The sequence below is a fragment of the Tubulanus polymorphus genome, chromosome 3 (assembly GCF_964204645.1).
Source record: "Tubulanus polymorphus chromosome 3, tnTubPoly1.2, whole genome shotgun sequence".
Lineage (NCBI taxonomy): Eukaryota > Metazoa > Nemertea > Palaeonemertea > Tubulaniformes > Tubulanidae > Tubulanus > Tubulanus polymorphus.
In genome coordinates this window covers 1-19,054 of record NC_134027.1, presented here as the reverse complement: position 1 = coordinate 19,054, position 19,054 = coordinate 1, and the positions used below count along the sequence as shown (strand labels likewise).

Here is a 19,054-nt window from a genome sequence, read left to right as displayed (position 1 = left end):
TGATATGTGTCTTAAACCTTCAAAGATATTAATCACTCTAACAGGTCTTTTTACCTAAACCCCTTTTCTACTCAAAGATATCAATCTTTCATACTTTTTCTAGAAATTGTTCGGAAACTCAATATCTTGGTGGTGAGTATTATTACAACAAGCAAAATATCAAAATCTCAAGCCCAACGTTCTCATTCTCCTTCAGCAGGGATTTGAACCCGATGACATCAAGACTTTGCCAGAAAACCTAGACTCAGTGCACATATAGTAGTGCAGCTTACATACCAGTAAATTGTCATCCCTACACAGTATATTCCGACGCAGGGATTCTCGCCAAGATAGAATCTCGATGTCATCAGATTCTAAACCTCGATTTAATCCATCAGTCCTTTAGATATAATATGTCAAAAGATGGCTTCCCTACCAAATAAATCAACGAACCCATGCTGAGGAAGAATGAACTTCCTACTCACTCATTAACCGGAGGTTTGTTTACTGTATCGCCATCGAGGCTATACGTGTTATATTTATACATCATATGAAAATAATTTTATGCCTCCCGACGAAGGTATTGTTTGAGAGGCGAACAAGCAATTGAAATACAAGCTAAAATACATCACAGCACGCAATATACACTGCATTGTGATTTATATAAAAATCATTAATTTTACACGTCAATATTTCATTTTCATGATGAAACATATTTCATGCCGTGAATTGAATTGATGAAGATGAAATCACATTTATTTATATTTATATGAATGAATGAGAACTATCTAACTATTACTATCATTACTTATATTATCATTATAATTATCAATATTATTATTATTATTATTATTATTATTATTATTATTATTATTTGATATACCTAATCTATGAATACGGTATTTATAATTACACATTGACATAGACATAATCATTAATAAATACTTGTTATTAATTAGTTCATTCTTAATTAATGGATTTTTGGCATATTGGAACAGTCTTAACGATACACATATATATTTATATACGTTATATCTTTCTCTTGTCTAATTTATTCATTCTCTAGAGGTTTTAGTTATCTATAGATGCAGACGACACTTGTAGAAATACAACCATCTCTTTTCATCTGAAAAATAGAAAATAATTATCATCATTTTACAAATGTTAGTGCATAGATTGAAGTTTTTACACATAGAATTAGAACATAGATAAGGGATCATTCATTTATTACGTACGCATTAGGGGAGGGGGAGGGGTCAGTGCAGTTGTGTACTGTAATGCTTAATAAAAAAATGGCAGATTTTGCGTACAGAGGGGGAGGGGGGGTTGAAAAATTCAAATTTTATGCGTACATAATAAACGAATGGTCCCCATGTGAATAAACTGTCTCTACCTCAAAAAACAAAACTGTCGCACTGCTGCATAGGTCAAGGTCATTTAGTGTCGATAATTTACATGTCGCCAAAAATTCCGGCAAAAGTTTTACGTAGATTTCTCATCGTGTCGTCTGTTGCTGGTTGTTGCTGTTCGGTCGTCGTCGGCATCGGAGGTCTCGAATGGGTTTGTTGTTGAGATGGTTGCGGTGGCGCTACTGGTCGTTGTGATTGTTGAGGAAGCGGCATTGGTTGTTGTTGTTGTGGCTGTTGTTGTTGCGGATGCTGACCCGAGTGTCCCATTGCATTCATTTGACGCTGGCTGTAAATAGCAATATTTTGTATATCAATATTGATCAATATCGATAATCCCCAGGGACCGGTTCCATAGACAGGGCTTAGACTTAAGACCAGTCTAATTAAGACAAACTTAGTTCTATAGCCAATCTAACAACTTTAGACCCGTCTTAAGGTTTAAGACCACTTTTTAAGTCTCGACTATGGAACCAGCCCCAGGGGCTAGTTGCACAGTCATGACTTAAGTCCAAAAGCTATCTTAAATCTTAAGACTGGTCTTAAGTTGTTAGATTGGCTATAGAACTATGTTGGTCTTAGACTGGTGCTAAGTCTAAGCCATGAGTCATGCAGTTTGAAATGCAATGTTCTAGGTCGACTGTCAGTGCTTTCTGGTCCTAATAAGACTTTTATCAGGTATGTACCGAGCTAGGCCACCTGATGTGCTCAATTCGAGCTAGGCCACCACCTGATGTGCTCAATTCAAGCTAGGCCACCACCTGATGTACTCAATTCGAGCTAGGCCACCACCTGATGTACTCAATTCGAGCTAGGCCACCACCTGATGTGCTCAATTCGAGCTAGGCCACCACCTGATGTGCTCAATTCAAGCTAGGCCACCACCTGATGTACTCAATTCGAGCTAGGCCACCACCTGATGTACTCAATTCGAGCTAGGCCACCACCTGATGTGCTCAATTCGAGCTAGGCCACCACCTGATGTACTCAATTCAAGCTAGGCCACCACCTGATGTACTCAATTCGAGCTAGGCCACCACCTGATGTACTCAATTCGAGCTAGGCCACCACTTGATGTGCTCAATTCGAGCTAGGCCACCACCTGATGTACTCAATTCAAGCTAGGCCACCACCTGATGTGCTCAATTCGAGCTAGGCCACCACCTGATGTGCTCAATTCGAGCTAGGCCACCACCTGATGTGCTCAATTCGAAATAGACAATAGTCTAAAATCCCTCACACCACATTCACTCATTCTCGCTGTCATACACACACCACATATACCTTACTAGAGACACTCAAAATCAATACCCCTCTTAATTGTAAATTTGTATAAAATTCTTACGCGTCCTGTTGATTTTGTCTCTGCTGCATTTGAGGAGACGCAGGAGGCTTCGGGCCAGGTGTATTCCCTGAGGCTGGATCTTTGCCATTTACCGCGTAATGCATTAAAGCCCCTGTACTCGCCGTTTTGCTGCAAATCATCAAGAAAATTATTCTAAAATCCTGACAGGTGATAGACCTCGTTGACAGTATGATGGAAGGGAACCGGGTTCTGGAGAACCCAGCGGTTCTACCCACAGGACTGACTCATCGCTAATATTACTTGAATGTGAAATGTGAAAAAAAGTTCCCGATCAATTCCAATAAAAGCTTATTTTTATGATAAAGTAATGGGCTACGTGAAGAGGCCTCCACCTTGTACATTATGCTGATCTGAACCACCACAAATTTGAATTTCATTTGTTGAACTTACCAAATTTAGTAATAAATGACGGAAAATAAAGCAATATATGTTAGGTCCATGTTTACTGCAAATGACGGGTGCATTTTGAGAATAAGAAAAACTTATTTATAGCCGCGAATCTTTCAAAATATGTCCGTTAGAGTTTCACAAGGATTAAGTCTTAGGGGTCATTCATTTATTACGTACGCATTAGGGGAGGGGGAGGGGTCAGTGCAATTGCGTACTGTAATGCTTAATGTATATGAAAAAATGGCCGATTTTGCGTACAGGGGGGAGGGGGGTTGAAAAATTCAAATTTCATGCGTACGTAATAAATGAATGACCCCCTTACGCTCATTGAAAAAAGAAGATATTAGTTTATTTACTGAAGTTTATGAACTCTGTTGAATAGAAATTGGCTTGGATGTTAGAACACAGATAGGGAAAAGTAAGACAGTAGACCTCTTGTGTACGGTACACACAGTCCTAGGGTCATCTGCTCAAAGGATGCTTTTCAGATAGCTGTGGTCCTAGGATTTAGATATACGGTTATCTTAAACTATGTTCCGCTACAGAGTACGGTGTCCTAGGAGCGTCAATCTTGTTGCCGAGTTACTGAAACTGTACCTGATTGTTGTAACTGGTTTACAGTATTGTTGCATTCTTTGTATTACTAATTCAGCGATTAGTTTTCTATCTTCCTCTTGTGTTTCACCCAGCAGCGTCATAGATGAATCATTTACCTGAATACAAACCACACGTTTAACTTATATAGGTTTATATTGGTTTCTACTAATTTGGGAATTCTCTTCTGACGAGTTCGTTTCAACCAGAAAACGCTCTACCGATTCCGGAATAGCAAAATCTGTAAACCTGATAGAAGCGGCCGGTAGATTGTTTGTAATCTGTAAACCTGATAGAAGCGGCCGGTAGAGAGTTTATAATCCAAAATTGATATTCCTTAACCACAATTCGTTCAATCAAAACCTGCCTTAATAAGATCAGTCTTAACTAATTAGATGTTACGACTTCATGTTACTGAATGCAAAGTGCTCAATTTGCCAAGTTATGTATGAATTTCATGCTCAATGCTGACAGCCATTCCATATTGCCAGGCTAAGCTCACTGAACCAGACTGTTAATCTTTCTTTACGTCGTTTTGGATCTTGGTTTCTCAAGACAAACCCTGTTTGATTGTTCATTTAACCCCGTCAAGAATGGATGGAAGTGTTTCCAGCACAATGTAAAGCAGTCAGCACAACCGAACCAGCTTGTTATTCAGCACTGATAGTGAATGCCTGACAGCATCACGCCTTATCTCGCTGAGCATCATCTAGAAATTGGGATTCTATAATAATGAAGTGATCAGTTCACATTTTGAGACTAAGATCCTATAACACAATTTACAGAGGAAACTTGAATGAAACGTGGATCAAAGATAACTCTGATTACCTCAATGATATACTCCTTGCCATCTTTACCATGAATACCTTCAACTGCTACGATATCTAAACCACCGAATAATTGACTGACTTCATCGACCCATAGTTTGTATCTGTAATTACAAACAAGTAAAAACTATTTACAACAACGCGACATCAAACTGTAACCACTAAAACCACTAGAGAAAAATAAACAATTGACGATGTCAGTTACTTTTCCAGGGGGCTGGTTCCACAGTTGAGACTTAAGTCCAAAAATGCTCTTAAATTTCAAGACTGGTCTTAAGTTGTTAGATTGGCTATAGAAATAAGATGGTCTTAGACTGGTCTTAAGTCTAAGCCATGACTATGCAACCGACCCCTGGTGCTGCTTCCATGGTCGAGACTTAGGTCGAAAAGTGGTCTTAAATCTTAAAACTGGTCTTAGTTGTCGACTATAGAACTTAGACTGGTGTTAAGTCTAAGTCTTTACTGTGCAACCGGGCTCTGTTAACAGGAGAGTCAACCATCGAGACTGAGAATCAACAGTAATGATATCTGATAACAACTGATTTACCTATCGGTCATAGCGATCTGTTCTAACATGGCCGATCCTGTGTTTGCTTTCCAATTGTTTGAGATAGATTTTCTCCTAAAATGAATAAGATATCAAATTCATGAACTACATGTAGATAAAACTACAACGGATGATTAACACTTCTGGGACGCGGTTTCACAGTGGTTGAGTTAAGGATCTAACTTAAAATCATTGAAAATGAACTAATTTTAACCAAGAGTTACTAACTCACAACTGTGGAACTGGATCCTGAGTTCAAAGTTAACTCTAACTCACAACTATGGAATTGGATCTTGAGTTCAGAGTTAACTCTAACTCATAAATGTGGAACTGGATCCTGAGTTCAGAGTTAACTCTAACTCACAACTGTGGAACTGGGTCCAGTTCCACAGTTGCGAGTTAAGATTTGACTCTGAGTTAACTCATTGAAAATGAACTAACTTTAACTCAGAGTTAACTCTGACTCACAACTGTGGAACTGGGCCCTGGATCCTGAGTTCAGAGTTAACTCTTAACTCACAACTGTAGAAATAGATCCTGATCTTCATTCGGGTAAAACTCAAACAGAATTGAAATCTATTATCATGACATTGTAATATCGATGCATATCTATAAACTGGAATCATTCAGTTATTAGTGGCTTGTCATTAACTGTAGAGACAGAGGTTCTATAAACACGGAAATCATTACATATGATTGGCACCATATTAATGAGCTATTTAGTGCTAATAGGTTTATGTTATTAGGGTAATCGAGTTGTGAATGTCCTTGTTTGACCTTAGATTTAGTGTCACACGGTGCAACTAATAGACTAAAGGATCAACGTTGTAAAAACCTTCTATAAAACAGTTTCTCAAAAGAGAGTTAACCAGTGAAAGAGTCTATTGTGTTACCGCAGTATTTTAACCAACTTTTGAGCTTCTGGTTAAAGTTACCCAATGGATAACATAGTTACGATTGAAAGTCCACAGTATTTGTCTCTCCGAAGGTTGACTTTGAGCTATGGTGGATTTGTAAGGAACATCTTCAGTATATAACCAATAACCACAGTGTATATTATACCTTCAATTTATGATTTCAAAATCAAACCCCAGTTTCCGCATTCTTGGCAGGTGTCATGGATTTGTAAAGGACACTTAAGCATCAAATCAAATCAAATCAAATTGATTGATCAATCAAAAGCACCTGAATGCACCCCCAGGACTCGAGCTACAACCGGTCTCTCAAACCCATCTCCACTGCGCCAACCCGAGTACCAGCAGAATGTAATCAGCCTGTTTGTTGATTGAGGCTGGTTGTTACCAGGATGATGATGATGAAATAAATAAGAGGTACAATCATCCCTATGTGATGTGAAGATAAGATAAAATATGATTCTTACATGAAAGCTTTGTACTGGTTGCCGATCTTCTGAATATGAATGTCGTATTTACCATCGATAAACGGTTCAGTTGTCGAGTAACAATCCGTTACCGCGACAACACTAGCGATATCCTGAAAATCGTGATGATTATCGACCTTCACCTTGCCCATACCGGCGTGGGCGTGTCCGATCTTTACGACTACCGGAAACTTTGGTGTTATAAGCTGAAATTGAAAATATAAATAGTCAGAAATAATCGGGCGTGGAATATTTCCTCGGGACAATGCGCCCTCTATTGGTCATCTGTAAAACCCCCGACAGAACCTCCCAATACTTTGTGGCTGGAATGGTAATATACAAGATTATTATTACATCATGAGAATTAGATTAGTATAAATTTGGACGGTTACAACAACACAGAACCATGCAGACAGGCACGAGTAAATTCCAAATTCAAAACTGTCGAAAATCGGACATAGTGTAAAATACTTAAACATAGATTGAGATAGAATGAGATGTGTTTCACGCGAAGAGACAGAAAGAAAACGTTTTAGAAAAAGAGAGAGATTTTCATTAAATAGAAAGAGAACTTTTCACCAACATTCGCAAATAGAGACAGCGAGTAGAAATAGCTGGAAGCGCCATCTAGAGAAGTGTTTGATATTTACGCTGAGATTCATTACTGTGACTGTGAACTGGGTAAACTGCGTTTGATCCCGATGACTGGATGAAAAACTTTCACTAATGCGCACGTTAAATAAATGGCCAGAACTACGCAAAATAAAAACTTACAGCACGAAGAAAAATGCTGCAGTCTGAACGAAAACGTGACGCAAAAAATCATTGACGAGTCATCGCGAAAAAATTAAGTAACCGTGTTTCATGACTCACGTAAGTCGTATTTCAAGAAGTCGCATAAATTCAGAGAAGAAATGAAAGTAGTCACGGTCTGGGAGTCGTCTGTCTCGCGCGATCTCTCCAAACGTTACAACCTTAATTGGAACCCGAGTCAATAATTACGCCGTCATTTCCCGGAGATATTAGGGTATAATTTCACCCAATCAAACTGCGTCTATTCCCAACTCGACGATAATACCGAATCACTGATAATTGTTTGACACGAAATAGTTGCCAATTACGCGTTGAGAGCTCGGCGCGGCGCGGAGCGCAGGAAAATATAACCGGCGTTTTTTAATAATGATAATAAAATGTGGGCAGCAGTAGAAACAAATACTGATACACACACACACAGAACTGGTTCATGTATCACAAGTCAGGAATGTAACTACGCAATGCGGAGTTATAGATAGAAAAACTTGGGGAATTTTATAAAGATATTTTCATCCGATCCCCCACACGCGGGGATTAGAATAAAACCTACGTACCCGTACACTGACAATCATAAGAGATTGTGTTTCATCGGAAGATTTGAGGTAAGTGAATTAGTTGTAAATTTAGCCGGATTATCAGGCGCATAACTATATATATATATATATATATATGAATATAACTAAACAATGAGATTCATGTTTATTCCTGAAAATGACTTCATCTAAAACGTCTATATAAATTCTTAGTGCGCAGGGATTTCATATCATCTTTTAACAACACGGACTCAAGAGCATTTCATAATAAAAGGAGTGTTGCTGATGTGACAAAACGGGATAAAGTCAAAACGTAGAATAAATATTAACTCAAGGAAACTTTAATCTTAGTGTTGGATTTCATATTCTATTTGATATAATCTACAGAATTAAGTATAGATTAGTCAGATACACATTCATCAGGTTTGAAATTCTATCGGTATTGAATCAAAAACTTGGTCTCAACACGAAAGCAGTGGTTACATTGCCATCGAGAACTGTGAAATAAAAACATCAGTCCCAACATTTACTACCATATATTGTGATTAAAAGCTACCCCTACAGCGATATATGCTACTGAAGAATCTTGGTTAAGTCGCCAGATTACTGATGTCATCTCTATTTTTGTATTTCCAATTCAATTAACTAAATGTAATTCGTCAAGGTAATGACAGTTACAGCGAGAATTCTCACTCTATTTAAAATAATTGAACTTCTTTCTTTAAAAGTGGATTTTGAGATTCTAAATTGTAAGATGTGAAATTCTCCTCTCGAAACCGGTGTGAAAAACTGTTTATCTTGTGTTTAATCACACGTATAAACCTCGCTTACAAAAATCATTTTACAGATTACCAGAAGATTTTCTCGGTATTAGAAGAGGAAACCGAAGATGAAACCGCTATTCTATTTGTTGTTACTGACGATCGTTACCTGGCAACGGGATGCTGATGCTTGTTCGTGCATATCAGCCCATCCTCAACGACATTTCTGTAAATCAGACTATGGTAAGATACAGAGAGGAGGGGGAGAGGAGGGAGGAGGGGAGAGGAGGGAGGAGATGGAGGATGAGGAATGGAAAGAGGGGAGAGAAATGTCTTAACAACAACAATCTTTAAGAGTTACTTTGTTTATATAAACGTAGCGTGATAGGACACTGCTCCACACACCTGCTCGTCGTTCATGCTCCTAAACGAGCGATCACCTCATTGAGTTGAGATGATCGCTCGTAGCACTGACTCTACAGAGTAAGTTTGTCGCGGCGCTGACACAATTCTCTTCCTATTTCTTTAATAGAGTCTAAATCCATCAAAACGTAATCTTAAAACCTACCTTTTTAGACTTATATATTTCTAATTCGAATCTAATTTACGTTTTTGATATGGAATCTATTGTGTTTTAAAGCATTGTGATTATTTTTACAGTCCTGCGCGCTATATAATAAATTATTATTATTATTATAATTATTATCAGAGGGGAAGAGAGGGAGAGAGGAAGAGAGGGAGAGGGGAAGAGAGGGAGAGAGGAAGAGAGGGAGAGAGGGAGAGAGGAAGAGAGGGAGAGAGGGAGAGAGGAAGAGAGGAAGAGAGGAAGAGAGGGAGAGAGGAAGAGAGGGAGAGAGGGAGAGAGGAAGAGAGGAAGAGAGGGAGAGAGGAAGAGAGGGAGAGAGGAAGAGAGGGAGAGAGGGAGAGAGGAAGAGAGGGAGAGAGGGAGAGAGGAAGAGAGGAAGAGAGGAAGAGAGGGAGAGAGGAAGAGAGGGAGAGAGGGAGAGAGGAAGAGAGGAAGAGAGGGAGAGAGGAAGAGAGGGAGAGAGGAAGAGAGGGAGAGAGGGAGAGAGGAAGAGAGGAAGAGAGGGAGAGAGGAAGAGAGGAAGAGAGGAAGAGAGGGAGAGAGGAAGAGAGGGAGAGAGGGAGAGAGGAAGAGAGGAAGAGAGGGAGAGAGGAAGAGAGGGAGAGAGGAAGAGAGGGAGAGAGGGAGAGAGGAAGAGAGGAAGAGAGGGAGAGAGGAAGAGAGGAAGAGAGGGAGAGAGGAAGAGAGGGAGAGAGGAAGAGAGGAAGAGAGGGAGAGAGGAAGAGAGGGAGAGAGGAAGAGAGGGAGAGAGGAAGAGAGGAAGAGAGGGAGAGAGGAAGAGAGGGAGAGAGGAAGAGAGGGAGAGAGGGAGAGAGGAAGAGAGGAAGAGAGGGAGAGAGGAAGAGAGGAAGAGAGGGAGAGAGGAAGAGAGGGAGAGAGGAAGAGAGGAAGAGAGGGAGAGAGGAAGAGAGGGAGAGAGGAAGAGAGGGAGAGAGGGAGAGAGGAAGAGAGGAAGAGAGGGAGGAAGAGAGGGAGAGAGGGAGAGGGGAGAGACCCCATATATGGTCACAAATTAGTGAACCTCCCGTAAGAGTTGACCCCCTTACCATATATGGTTATTAGGATTCTATAAATAATAAGCTGAGTAATCGATAAGACGACAGTTTTATCATTATTTCTAGTGAAGACGTCTGCACCGCTATTTCTAGTTTCACTCACACTCAACACTGATATGAACGGACAGACCGGTTCAGACCGGTTCGACCTATTGTTGCCGCGAGGTCAGCGTGGTTACCACGGTAACTGTGACTGATAATCAATCGGCAAATAGAAAGATTCAATAATGAATGCACCAGCGATGATTGTTACCACGGCACCTCATCGAGTTCCGGGTCTGTTGCTCACACAGTTTCAGTCTCTAAGATGATACTGTTTAGCCAATCTCACAACTTAAGACCAGTCTTTAAGATTTAAGACCACTTATGGACTTAGGTCACGACTATGCAACTAGACTGTGAATAGTGATATATATAGTTATATAGCGGTAATCTAGGGACAGGGTGAGAGTAAAGGAGGTTCTGTTCTTGTTAATGATTAACTCTATTCACACTGTAAACAGGTGCTCTTATGGTTAACATCACACATTGTGACACATAAATCAAAATGAAAAACATTTTTTCTTTTTTTTTTAGTTTTAAAAGTTCGAATTCGCTCGAAAGAAACGTTAAACAACGATGTAGTACATCAGACCCCTTACCTCATGTCTTACGCAGTGAAAGTACAGAAAATATACAAGGTACGTAACAAAAACCCGAGCCTGGGGGGGTGAGGGTGGAGAGGAGAGAGAAGGGATAGGTAGGAGAGAGGGGAGAGAGGAGAGAGGGGAGAGAAGAGAGAGGAGAGGGGAGAGAGGAGAGAGGGGTGAGAGGAGAGAGGAGGGAGGCCTTAACTCATATAGTTGACTTTGGTAATAAGACCAAAATGTTTTCCAGGACAGAGAGAACTTCCAGAACAGAGGAAATTTCTTAGTCGAGTTCCTTCATAGGTTTCCTATCATTGTTTGGAACAGTTTACACAGCTCCGACGATCAATATCAACCTTATACTAAACCAACTCGGAGTAAAGTCAACCACTCCGAGAGCATCTATATACAAACATAATCTGAGTAAATCTATGAAGAAGTATGGAATGTCACCAAAGGAATTCATTAGGATTAGAGCAACTCGACTGTGAAGCTTTAACTGCTGGTAGTTTATATTTGTCTCTGATGAGTTGAGTTGATTTACAATAGTCAAGGTCACAAACGAATCACTTCTCTTTCATTCTCATGCTCTGATAGATATTTTGCTCACATATAGTTTTGACAGTATTATCATTGGGTAAATTGGGCTAGATATCAGTGCTATCTGTAGCCTTCATACAGCCCCCTCAGACTGTTGCCTTTTGATTGGATAATTCTCGATGATCTGATACTCTCATATACCCATATATTCAACACACTCTAGGGTGAAATTATCTCCAGCACTTTCAGGTATTAACCCTTTCAGTGCATCTACTGTATGAATCGGGGTAGTTGCTAGTACACTGCACTGCAGTGTATTGATGTAATTAGTTTATATCTATAAAAAAGGCAGCACCTGTCAAACATAGTGAAATACTAGTAACTAACGATACACCGCACCCCGGTGTAGACGCACTATAGTGGTATTCCCGTTATTTAACACACTAGGGTGGAATTTTTCAAAATCTTCAAATTATCTCCAGCGCTATAGGGTATTAATCAGTCAGCACTGAAAGGGTTAAAGGGTTAATATGAGTATAAATTGTGTTATTATTTTCAGTTGTCGAATTATAAGGGAAATGTAACGGAGATTAGAACTCCTAGCAGCTCGGCGATGTGCGGACTTCCAGACTTCACGGTGAATGAGAAATACCTGGTGACCGGTCGATTCCTGAACGGTAAAGCTCACATCAATCTGTGTAATTACTGGGTGAAATGGTCCGAATTGAGCGTATTGGAGAAAAAAACTATCAAGAAATATAAAAATTATTGCAATCATGGCTGTCAGGTAATCAATACAATAAATCTGTAATCGTGTAATCGCTATACAGTAATACATCGAGTTCTACAGTATTTGATTCTAGAGTTAAAACATTTGGAATGAAAAGATTTAAACTTTAAACTGAGGCAAATAACTTATAATCGAGAGAAGAAAGTGGCCCCTGGAATATAGCTTTCGTTTAGTTCATTTCCAATATTGTTAGCTTTAAAGTCAAATCCTAACTCAGGGTTCTAACGGGTTTCCCAATTTCATAACTTTTCCAGACCCAGATTTTGGGTGGATCTAAAGTTACTGACTCGATCGAAGGGTTTAATTCTAATATCTTCTTCCCTCTCTGATCCAGGATAAAACTAATCTGAGTGTAAATAAATCAATCAGATATTCAATTAATCCTGAACTAACGAACCCTTAACGAGCGAACCATCATCGTTAACAATATGTTTTATTGCGCTACGTGTCGCCGTAACAACCATTTCTATTTCCGTTATCACAGATCGAGCAATGCTGGAATCATAATGGCTGCCAGCCGGCGTCCGGGGCATGCTACGTACCGAAATGGCACTACGCATCCGATTGTTACGATCGCCATGGTATCTGTACGCAGAGGAAAAATGGAAAGTGTCGCTGGATGGAGAACAACGCATTTCGTACTTGTAGCCGCAAACGTAAAGAGGAGTATTACAGAGAACCGTAATAAACCCACCAGAGACTGACGTTACATCACAGGATAACCTTTAACCCACCAGCAACTGACGTTACATCACAGGATAACCTAATGTTAGCCACTGTTAGCCTAGGGTACCCTAGGGTAACAGCCAATTGCAGTAACCCTAGGGTTTTAGCCTATCACAGGATAACCTAGGTTTAGCCACTGTTAGCCTAGGGTTACAGCCAATCACGCTCACTTTCATACTTGAATTTGACTTAAAGAATTTGAGCGAATTCATGTAATGATAATATATTTGTTAATCTACATTTATCAATTCATCAGCCAGTTGAAAATAAGGCTCTAAAGATGAATCTATTTATCTATTTCTCTGCGAGAGTCGATGTAAGAGTTGTCTAGGAATGAGCGATTAATTGAGAATTAATGGTGTAATCTTCATACTGAATTCACAGTCTCGTTTAGAGTCAGGAATTAATCTCTCAACGATCATCATTTATCACAATAAATCACTATCACAGTTACAATCAAAGGTAACAATTAACAATCTCTGAATAGAGCATCAACCACACAGTTCAATGGTTCTACAGTTTTGTGAGTTGAAAGAATTGCAGCTTTATAGTTATTCCCGAGTCATGGTGTCCAGCTCTTGGCAATCAAGTCCTGGGGCCAGTTCCACAGTCGAGACTTAAGTTAAAATATTGGCTTAAGTCTTAAGACTGGCCTTAAGTTGTTAGATTGGCTAAAGAACTAACATGGTCTTAGACTGGTCTTAAGTCTAAAAGCCATGACTATGGAACTGACCCCTGAAACACGATCCCGCGAACTCAAGTCATGAAATCCAGTTCTGAGCACTCAAATCACGGAAAACTAATCCAGGGAACTCGAAGTCCTGAAGTTCAGCTCTGGGATACCATCCAAGTCACGAAACCAAGTTCCAAGACTGGTTTCACCAAAACGTTTTTTACCCACAGTTCGCTAGTCATTATTATTGGAATGAAAATTGAGAACTTGTAAATAACCTGATGATAATGAGTTCATCAAATTGAAGCTTGTCTCGAGTCAACATCGTAATGAACTAAACAGACCGAGTCAATTCAGAGGTTCAGATAGAATCCGTGTCAAATACCAGAACATTCGTCATTAATACAAATATTTATTTATCTGAATTGGTTGCAGGAGTTTCCACAGATCCAGTTGCCATGGCTTATAATGAAAATGATGTTGTACTCGTGACTTCTGATGTAAGGGTGTATATGATAGGAATATTAATGTCCGTATATAATAACTTTAATAAGCCAAAATCTAAGACATCTCTTATACTCATTTAGTAGCGAGGATGATATAACAACTTCAGCTATTTGTATATAATGGTAGATAGAAATAATCATTAATCTTTTTTCCATTTTTCAACTACAGAATTTAATTATGCTTTTTGATGTATGTGAACTGTAAATAGAAGTAACTTGAAATATAAGTCTGTAATAAAGAGTTAGAGATCTACGTTGAAGCTGAAGGACAGTTTTATATATGGACTGCATTAAACTTAAGTCTATTGAAATCATAATAAATCCTAAACACCATTTAGATATGAAAATGTTGCTCCTGTTCTGGTCAATTCCAGAGTTGAAATTGTCATCAAGATTTTGACAAGGCTATAATTCTGAAACTAATGTTACAAGCTTCAAGGCTACTTTTGGACTAATGTTGGATCAAGGCAGACCAAGGAGGTTGCACAGTCATTTAGCCAAGCTTATAAGACCAATCTATAATCTCATTTCGGCTCTATAGCCAATCATACAACTTAAGACCTTATTTTGGTTCTATAACCAATCTTACATTTTTTAAGACCAGTCTGAGCTCATTTTGGTTCTATAACCAATCTTACAACTTAAGACCAGTCTGGGCACATTTTGGTTCTATAACCAATCTCACAGCTAAAGACCGCACAACAATATTATTCATTTATTAACTAGATGACTCTATATTCAGTATAGACTGTATGACCTGGCTGAATGGGGCCCTAAATCAGCTGTTTACAACTGCCAGTAGGTAATAGTATGTGACACCTGATCACCACTCACTCACTGAGGTCATATGACCACCACTGAGTGACCAGCTACTAGGGTTAGCCAATCACAGCAACCCTAGCTGACTACTAGGTCAATGTGGATACCTAGGGTTAGCCAATCACAGTAACCCTAGGGTTAGCAGACCACTTCATGTTGGCCAATCAGAGACTTCAGCTGACTGACCAATCAGGATTGCTCTTATATCAGCTATGTGTATTAACAGATTCTGGATTAGATTTCTAGCTAATCTAACAACTTTGGAGCAGTGTAAACCCATTACAGTAACAACCTAAGACCAGTTTAAAGCCCATCTTGGTTCTATAATCAATCTAACTTTAAGACCAACTTGTATCTGTATTCACTAGAGTAACTATAACAACTTTGGAGCAGTGTAAACCCATTACAGTAACAACCTAAGACCAGTTTAAAGCCCATCTTGGTTCTATAATCAATCTAACTTTAAGACCAACTTGTATCTGTATTCACTAGAGTAACTATAACAACTTGAGAGCAGTCTTATAGGGCCTCGAGGGATGACTGCCCAGAAACCATCTTATAGTCATTGCAATGTATGATCTTTAAACTCTACAGATAAAATGGATGATTCTTATATTCTAGTCTTATATCGATATGAACTGTAAATTCTTCAAATCATTAAAAATAACGTAATCAGTGAAAATTACTTCTTTTTCCTGTCTTCTGTTCGAATTCACTGATCAAAGGAGAGAGAGAGGAAGAGAGAGGAGGGAGAGAGAGGAGAGAGAACATTTTAAATATCAGAAAATCGAAAAAACATCAGAAATAAATTGGAGAATGATGGATAAAGAGAGAGAGGATAAAAAGAAAGAGGAAAGAGAGAAAAAACAAGCGTAAAAATTACTGCAGTGATTTTAATATTCAAACCTGTCGTGTTGGACGAGGTATAGACCGTTCTATTGTCAATCCAAAAAAATACCAATGGGCGACAAATGCCAACTGAAGTGGAGCAGTTATAAATATACAGAGATCATCTATTATAATGTAGTGAAGTGGCATGGTTTATCATTCCTACAGAATGTTAGTAAATTGTGGTTTTACAAAACTTCATTAATTCAAATAAATCTAAAGTGCTTTATAAATGAACTTGCATTTTAGATATCCCTAGGTATATGTTAGTTCAAATAGTGGCAGTGTTACAAAGGGCGGGGGAGGGGGGTGCGGGGAGGGGGGTGCAATATTGCAGTTAGATTGACTTTAGACTACAATAAAACAGGACTGATGAGGACTTAGTGCTTTTTACATTCAAACCTTGCAAGGTTGAGAAATTCAGAGCAGGGGGTATTGAAATATGTAGTATGCTAAACTCAAAATGAATCAATGAGGACACTGCCTCTATCCGGCCTCGTGAGGACCTCATCTGCACCGGGATGACCTCATCTACACTAGGAGCACCTCTCCTGCATCACGAGGACCTCCCGGCACTACAAGGACCTCTTCCGTTTCCAGGAGTTGGAAGGAGTGAAATTTGGTAATTTTGCAAAATTCTAATGACTTTTATAGGATTCAATGGAACGAACACGGTTCTCTTCAAGCATACTACATAGAGTCAAATACTTGAAAGATTTCAAAAGATCGATAAAATGAAAAGTATGGTAGTTCACCTGTTGTGACTGTGATTGGTCAACGCTATTCCCAGTGAGCTGCAGCAGCAACACGAGCAGAAAAAAACAAACAACAAAAAAACAGAATGAAATGAAAAATATAGAAACGAAAAAAAATCATACGCAGGAAATGATGATGAATGATGAATGGTATAATATGAGGAAGTGGGGGTTTACAGGGACCACACCCTTCATAAATCAACTTTCACTTCATCTTTATAGATATATCGATTATTCATTATTAACAGTCAGTAGAAAATGCTACCGAAAAACCGCAGAAATAATAACATTAGAATCCATAGCAACTTGAACTTCTACAATCCGTGTACTTCCCAACGCAACGTAAATACATCATCTCTTTATTCCACCTCAATAAACTCTTTACTCGAGGAAACTTTTATTGGCGCTGCTTCAAACACAACCTTAACTGAATTTATCAGCCCTCCTGAATTTATCCACTCCAGTCCCTATTAACCCCCTCTACTCCAGCCCTATCCACTCCAGTCCCTATTAACCCCCTCCACTCCAGCCCTATCCACTCCAGTCCCTATTAACCCCCTCTACTCCAGCCCTATCCACTCCAGTCCCTATTAACCCCCTCTACTCCAGCCCTATCCACTCCAGTCCCAATCAACCCTCTCCACTCCAGTCCCTATTAACCCCCTCTACTCCAGCCCTATCCACTCCAGTCCCTATTAACCCCCTCTACTCCAGCCCTATCCACTCCAGTCCCTATTAACCCCCTCTACTCCAGCCCTATCCACTCCAGTCCCAATCAACCCTCTCCACTCCAGTCCCTATTAACCCCCTCTACTCCAGCCCTATCCACTCCAGTCCCTATTAACCCCCTCTACTCCAGCCCTATCCACTCCAGTCCCTATCAACCCCCTCTACTCCAGCCCTATCCACTCCAGTCCCTATCAACCCCCTCTACTCCAGCCCTATCCACTCCAGTCCCTATTAACCCCCTCTACTCCAGCCCTATCCACTCCAGTCCCTATTAACCCCCTCTACTCCAGCCCTATCCACTCCAGTCCCTATCAACCCCCTCTACTCCAGCCCTATCCACTCCAGTCCCTATCAACCCTCTTCACTCCAGTCCCTATTAACCCCCTCTACTCCAGCCCTATCCACTCCAGTCCCTATCAACCCCCTCTACTCCAGCCCTATCCACTCCAGTCCCTATCAACCCCCTCTACTCCAGCCCTATCCACTCCAGTCCCTATTAACCCCCTCTACTCCAGCCCTATCCACTCCAGTCCCTATTAACCCCCTCTACTCCAGCCCTATCCACTCCAGTCCCTATTAACCCCCTCTACTCCAGCCCTATCCACTCCAGTCCCTATTAACCCTCTCCACTCCAGCCCTATCCACTCCAGTCCCTATTAACCCCCTCTACTCCAGCCCTATCCACTCCAGTCCCTATTAACCCTCTCCACTCCAGTCCATATTAACCCTCTCCACTCCAGCCCTATCCACTCCAGTCCCTATTAACCCCCTCTACTCCAGCCCTATCCACTCCAGTCCCTATTAACCCTCTCCACTCCAGTCCATATTAACCCTCTCCACTCCAGCCCTATCCACTCCAGTCCCTATTAACCCCCTCTACTCCAGTCCCTATTAACCCCCTCTACTCCAGCCCTATCCACTCCAGTCCCTATTAACCCCCTCTACTCCAGCCCTATCCACTCCAGTCCCAATCAACCCTCTCCACTCCAGTCCCTATTAACCCCCTCTACTCCAGCCCTATCCACTCCAGTCCCTATTAACCCCCTCTACTCCAGCCCTATCCACTCCAGTCCCTATTAACCCCCTCTACTCCAGCCCTATCCACTCCAGTCCCAATCAACCCTCTCCACTCCAGTCCCTATTAACCCCCTCTACTCCAGCCCTATCCACTCCAGTCCCTATTAACCCCCTCTACTCCAGCCCTATCCACTCCAGTCCCTATCAACCCCCTCTACTCCAGCCCTATCCACTCCAGTCCCTATCAACCCCCTCTACTCCAGCCCTATCCACTCCAGTCCCTATTAACCCCCTCTACTCCAGCCCTATCCACTCCAGTCCCTATTAACCCCCTCTACTCCAGCCCTATCCACTCCAGTCCCTATCAACCCCCTCTACTCCAGCCCTATCCACTCCAGTCCCTATCAACCCTCTTCACTCCAGTCCCTATTAACCCCCTCTACTCCAGCCCTATCCACTCCAGTCCCTATTAACCCCCTCTACTCCAGCCCTATCCACTCCAGTCCCTATTAACCCCCTCTACTCCAGCCCTATCCACTCCAGTCCCTATTAACCCCCTCTACTCCAGCCCTATCCACTCCAGTCCCTATTAACCCCCTCTACTCCAGCCCTATCCACTCCAGTCCCTATTAACCCCCTCTACTCCAGCCCTATCCACTCCAGTCCCTATTAACCCTCTCCACTCCAGCCCTATCCACTCCAGTCCCTATTAACCCCCTCTACTCCAGCCCTATCCACTCCAGTCCC

At 40.8% G+C, this 19,054-nt stretch overlaps 2 protein-coding genes across 2 annotated transcripts; one reads left to right on the top strand and one right to left on the bottom strand.

Annotated features, from left to right (window-relative positions):
• Positions 1 to 1,095: 1,095 nt before the first annotated feature.
• On the bottom strand, positions 1,096 to 7,227 carry LOC141902453 (synapsin-like). Its single transcript, XM_074790185.1, has 8 exons — positions 7,141 to 7,227; positions 6,491 to 6,696; positions 5,110 to 5,184; positions 4,564 to 4,666; positions 3,739 to 3,854; positions 2,731 to 2,859; positions 1,373 to 1,674; positions 1,096 to 1,105 (listed from the first exon to the last, which is right to left on the bottom strand). Exons 1-7 carry the CDS (start codon positions 7,150 to 7,152, stop codon positions 1,431 to 1,433), a joined length of 885 nt encoding a protein of 294 aa, XP_074646286.1. The 5' UTR covers positions 7,153 to 7,227; the 3' UTR covers positions 1,096 to 1,105; positions 1,373 to 1,430.
• A 402-nt stretch (positions 7,228 to 7,629) lies between these two features.
• On the top strand, positions 7,630 to 15,600 carry LOC141902525 (metalloproteinase inhibitor 4-like). Its single transcript, XM_074790298.1, has 5 exons — positions 7,630 to 7,905; positions 8,684 to 8,840; positions 10,815 to 10,918; positions 11,964 to 12,191; positions 12,679 to 15,600. Exons 2-5 carry the CDS (start codon positions 8,726 to 8,728, stop codon positions 12,877 to 12,879), a joined length of 648 nt encoding a protein of 215 aa, XP_074646399.1. The 5' UTR covers positions 7,630 to 7,905; positions 8,684 to 8,725; the 3' UTR covers positions 12,880 to 15,600.
• Positions 15,601 to 19,054: the final 3,454 nt, after the last annotated feature.

Bases quoted from the DNA above. Each gene is read 5' to 3' on its own strand.
- LOC141902453 (XM_074790185.1), bottom strand. The intron at 5,185-6,490 runs GTAAGAATCATA...TATTCATTTTAG, and splicing joins AACCAGTACAAAGCTTTCAT to GAGAAAATCTATCTCAAACA. The intron at 4,667-5,109 runs GTAAATCAGTTG...TTGTAATTACAG, and splicing joins CAGATCGCTATGACCGATAG to ATACAAACTATGGGTCGATG.
- LOC141902525 (XM_074790298.1), top strand. From the start codon at position 8,726: ATGAAACCGCTATTCTATTTGTTGTTACTGACGATCGTTACCTGGCAA. The intron at 8,841-10,814 runs GTAAGATACAGA...TTTTTTTTTTAG, and splicing joins TTTCTGTAAATCAGACTATG to TTTTAAAAGTTCGAATTCGC. The intron at 10,919-11,963 runs GTACGTAACAAA...TATTATTTTCAG, and splicing joins AAGTACAGAAAATATACAAG to TTGTCGAATTATAAGGGAAA.